This window comes from Miscanthus floridulus, chromosome 1, assembly GCF_019320115.1.
Source record: "Miscanthus floridulus cultivar M001 chromosome 1, ASM1932011v1, whole genome shotgun sequence".
NCBI lineage: Eukaryota > Viridiplantae > Streptophyta > Magnoliopsida > Poales > Poaceae > Miscanthus > Miscanthus floridulus.
The window spans coordinates 157327489-157331388 of NC_089580.1; the positions used below are offsets into that span (position 1 = coordinate 157327489).

Here is a 3900-nt window from a genome sequence, read left to right on the forward strand (position 1 = left end):
TATAATAACCATGGACTCCTAACTCATGGCTTTGCCCCTGCCGAATGGCTTTGCAGTCTGCGTCGTCATCATCAGACCTCCATTCCATATGTGATTGTGATCCATGGCTAGGCTAGCTATACTGGCCACGTTCGGCTTACTCCATATTTAACTTGTTTGATTTTTTTTAACCTAAACAGTGTTTTTCTCTGACAATATTTCAGCCAGAACAGTGTTTTTCAGCCAACGTTCAGCCAGCGAGAGCATTTTGAATTAAACTGCGCCCCATGGCCTTGGACATCAGCAACCTGTTCGTTTGGCTGTGGCTTGTCGTAAACGATCATAAATTTCTAGCCAGAATAATATTTTTCTCTCACACAAACTAACCAGCGGTACTTCTTAACGAACCAGCAATGATATGAACCGACTAATAACAGGCTACAGATTTAGACTGGCTTTCTTTCTGCACGCACTCCCACACCACACACTCGCCACCACTGTCTTAAAAAGCACTAGTATTGTACTACTAATAAGCTGCACTGTCCTCTGTCCTGACGCCCACGTAAACATATTTAGGCGTGCATCCCTTTGCAGTGTTTGCTTGCTTACTTCATTGGAGAGAGAGAGGGAGAGAAAGTAGAGGAAGACAGAGAGATGGGCGTGGCGACGGTGACAGAGCTGAAGCAGAGCATCTCCGGGAAGAGGACATTCCGGCCGAGCCTCATCAACCGCCACTCCAATGAGTGGTAACTCATTCATTCTGCTTCCTTCCTCGGATCCTGTGCTCCGATCCTGTCGCGAACTCAGCTAAGCCCTCTCTTTGTACTACGTCTTGCAGGCCTCCGATTGACGTCTCCAGCGACCTCACCGTCGAGGTCGGCACCTCCAGCTTCGCGCTCCACAAGGTGAGAGCTGAGAGCTCCTTGCCAAAACGAAAAAGAAAATGAAAACGATGTGCTAAGGCCGACGGCATAGCTGTTCGCGCAGTTCCCGCTGGTGTCCCGGAGCGGCAAGATCCGGCGGCTCGTCGCGGAGGCCAAGGACGCGAAGCCGGCGCGGCTCAGCCTGCACGGCACCCCGGGGGGCGCGCCGGCGTTCGAGCTCGCCGCCAAGTTCTGCTACGGCGTCCACGTGGACATGACGGTCGCCAACGTCGCCATGCTGCACTGCGCCGCGCACTACCTGCAGATCACCGACGACTTCTCCGACAAGAGCCTGGAGCTCCGCGCCGAGTCCTTCCTCCGCGACGCCGTGCTCCCCAGCATCGCCAGCTCCGTTGCCGTGCTCCGCAGCTGCGAGGCGCTGCTCCCGGCCGCCGAGGACGTCGGCCTCGTGCCCCGCCTCATCGCCGCCATCGCCAGCAACGTGTGCAAGGAGCAGCTCACGTCGGGGCTGTCCAAGCTGGACCAGTGCGCGGCGCAGCTGAAGCCCGCGGCGGCGTTCGCCGACCTCGACTCGCCGGGCGACTGGTGGGGCAAGTCGGTGGCCACGCTCGTCCTCGACTTCTTCCAGCGGCTGCTGTCCGCGGTCAAGGCCAAGGGGCTCAAGCAGGAGACGGTGACCCGGATCCTCATCAACTACGCGCAGAACTCGCTGCACGGGCTCATGGCCAGGGACGTGCACAGATGCGGCGGCGGCGGCGCCGCGGAGGCTGACGCCGTCAAGAAGCAGCGCGCCGTCGTGGAGGCCATCGTGGGCCTGCTCCCGGCGCAGTCCAAGAAGAGCCCCGTGCCGATGGCCTTCCTCTCGGGGCTTCTCAAGACGGCGATGTCGGTGTCCGCGTCCAGCATCTGCAGGGCCGACCTGGAGAAGCGGATTGGCATGCAGCTGGACCAGGCCATCCTGGAGGACATACTCATCGCCGCCGGCTCGGGCGCGGCCACGCCGGCCGGGCACGGGCAGCAGCACGCGCTGTACGACACGGACGTGGTGGCGCGCATCTTCTCGGTGTTCCTCAACCTCGACGACGACCACAACGAGGAGGACGCCGGGTTCGACTACGACAGCCCGCGGTCGCCTAAGCAGAGCCTCCTGGTGAAGGCCGCCAAGCTGCTGGACAGCTACCTCGCGGAGGTGGCGCTCGACTCCAACATCCTCCTGTCCAAGTTCATCTCCCTCGCCGAGCTGCTCCCGAACCACGCTCGTGTCGTCACCGACGGCCTCTACCGCGCCGTCGACATCTTCCTCAAGGCACGCACCGATGCAGCCTGTTTTAATTTCCTTCGCCTAGCCAGAACTAGAAGGCAGCTAGCTTAACGTGCTTGTGCTTGCCGATCTGATCTAATCTGACTGCGTGCATGCAGGTGCACCCGAACATCAAGGAGGCGGAGCGGTACCGGCTGTGCAAGGCGATCGACTGCCAGCGTCTGACGCCTGACGCGTGCAGCCACGCGGCGCAGAACGAGCGGCTCCCGGTGCAGATGGCGGTGCAGGTGCTCTACTTTGAGCAGCTGCGGCTGCGGAGCGCGATCCAGTACGGGGGCGGCAGCATGGGCGGGCACGACGCGGCGCTCTTCTTCGGGTGCGCCGAGGCCGCCACGTCGGTGCAGGGCAGCGTGAACATGCGCTCAGGCAGCGGCGTGGGCAGCGGCGCCATGTCGCCGCGGGACAACTACGCGTCGGTGCGGCGGGAGAACCGGGAGCTCAAGCTGGAGGTGGCGCGGATGCGGATGCGGCTCACGGACCTAGAGAAGGACCACGTGAGCATGAAGCAGGAGCTGGTGCGGGTCGGCCCCGCCAACCGCCTGCTCCGGGGCTTCGCGCGCAGCCTCAGCAGGCTCTTCCGCATGCGCCCCGCCGCCGAGCCCGGGCTGCAGCAGCTCGGCGCCAAGGCCACCGCCGACGCCAAGGTGCTCTTCCAGCGCCGCCGCCGCCACTCCATCTCATGATCTCGGTCCCTCGGAAGAGGAGACGGCGCCCGTCGGGCACGCCGCCCATCGAGCTTGCTCGCGAGGATGAGTGGCCAAGCTCCAGCTGTACGCACAGCAAAGTTCGCGTGTGCAACTGTGCATAGCATACAAGCAGCCTGTTCGTTTCGGCTGAATTAGCTTATAAGTCATGGCTGAAAGTACCCTGATTTGGTGTAAAGAGAAAAGCACTGTTCAAGCCGTGGATTATAAGCCAGATACGAGCGAATAAGCCGAAACGAACCGGACGAAGAAGAGAGATGGTTTGAGTGAGTGAGTGCAGTGCAAATTTACTTCTTCCTGGATTTCGTGCAGCCATCGCATGGTCTTCTGCTGATGAAAGTCATGGCGTTCGACACAGCATGCGAAGCGACGCGATTCATGTACGTATATGGATGGATGGATTATGGAACGGTTTCGAGTGGTGTATGACTGTATGTATCATTGAGTGTGCAGAGTATCTGAATACGGAGAGATTGGGATCAGAGGAGACATGGCTATTGTTTTCTCTGTAGTTTCGGCCCAAATTCCGTCTTCTTTAGGTAAAATTGTTCAGCAAAGTAGACAGACGATTTTAATTTCTTCTATAGTGAATTTGCTCAGCAAGTAGAAAATTTTAAGTTTAAAAACAAGGCGAAATTGTCCAACAAAGTAGGAAACTTGATAAAATCTTGTTGAGGCGAAACTGTTCAGCAAGGCAGCCAAAATTCATTCAGACGAGCGATTTTAATTCCTTCTTTAAGCAAAATTGTTCAGCAAAGTAGACATGCTATTTTATTTCTTCTTTGGTAAAATTGCTCAGCGAGTAGAAAATTTTAAAATTTAAAATAAGGCGAAATTGTTCAAAGGTGGAATTGTCTCTAGAGGAAGGGCTTGAACCTTCGACCTAGTTAAATTGCTCAACAAGTACAAAATTTTAAATTTAAAAATAAGGTGAGATTGTTCAAAAGTGGAAGAATTATCGCTAGAGGAAGGGCTTGAATATTGGACCTAGTGAATTGCACAGCAAGTAGAA

The 3900-nt window shown here is 56.7% G+C and overlaps 1 protein-coding gene across 2 annotated transcripts; it reads left to right on the forward strand.

Moving 5' to 3' along the window:
- The first annotated feature begins 606 nt into the window (after window positions 1-606).
- LOC136499301 (BTB/POZ domain-containing protein At1g03010-like) lies at window positions 607-3352 on the forward strand. 2 transcript variants are annotated; one of them, XM_066495010.1, is made up of 4 exons: window positions 607-725; window positions 818-884; window positions 955-2169; window positions 2283-3352. In XM_066495010.1, the coding sequence occupies exons 1-4, from the start codon at window positions 634-636 to the stop codon at window positions 2865-2867; spliced, it is 1959 nt and encodes a 652-aa protein (XP_066351107.1). In that variant the 5' UTR covers window positions 607-633; the 3' UTR covers window positions 2868-3352. The 2 variants fall into 2 exon arrangements, with proteins under 2 accessions (XP_066351107.1, XP_066351112.1); XM_066495015.1 differs by having other exon boundaries at window positions 967-2169.
- The last annotated feature ends 548 nt before the right edge of the window (window positions 3353-3900 follow it).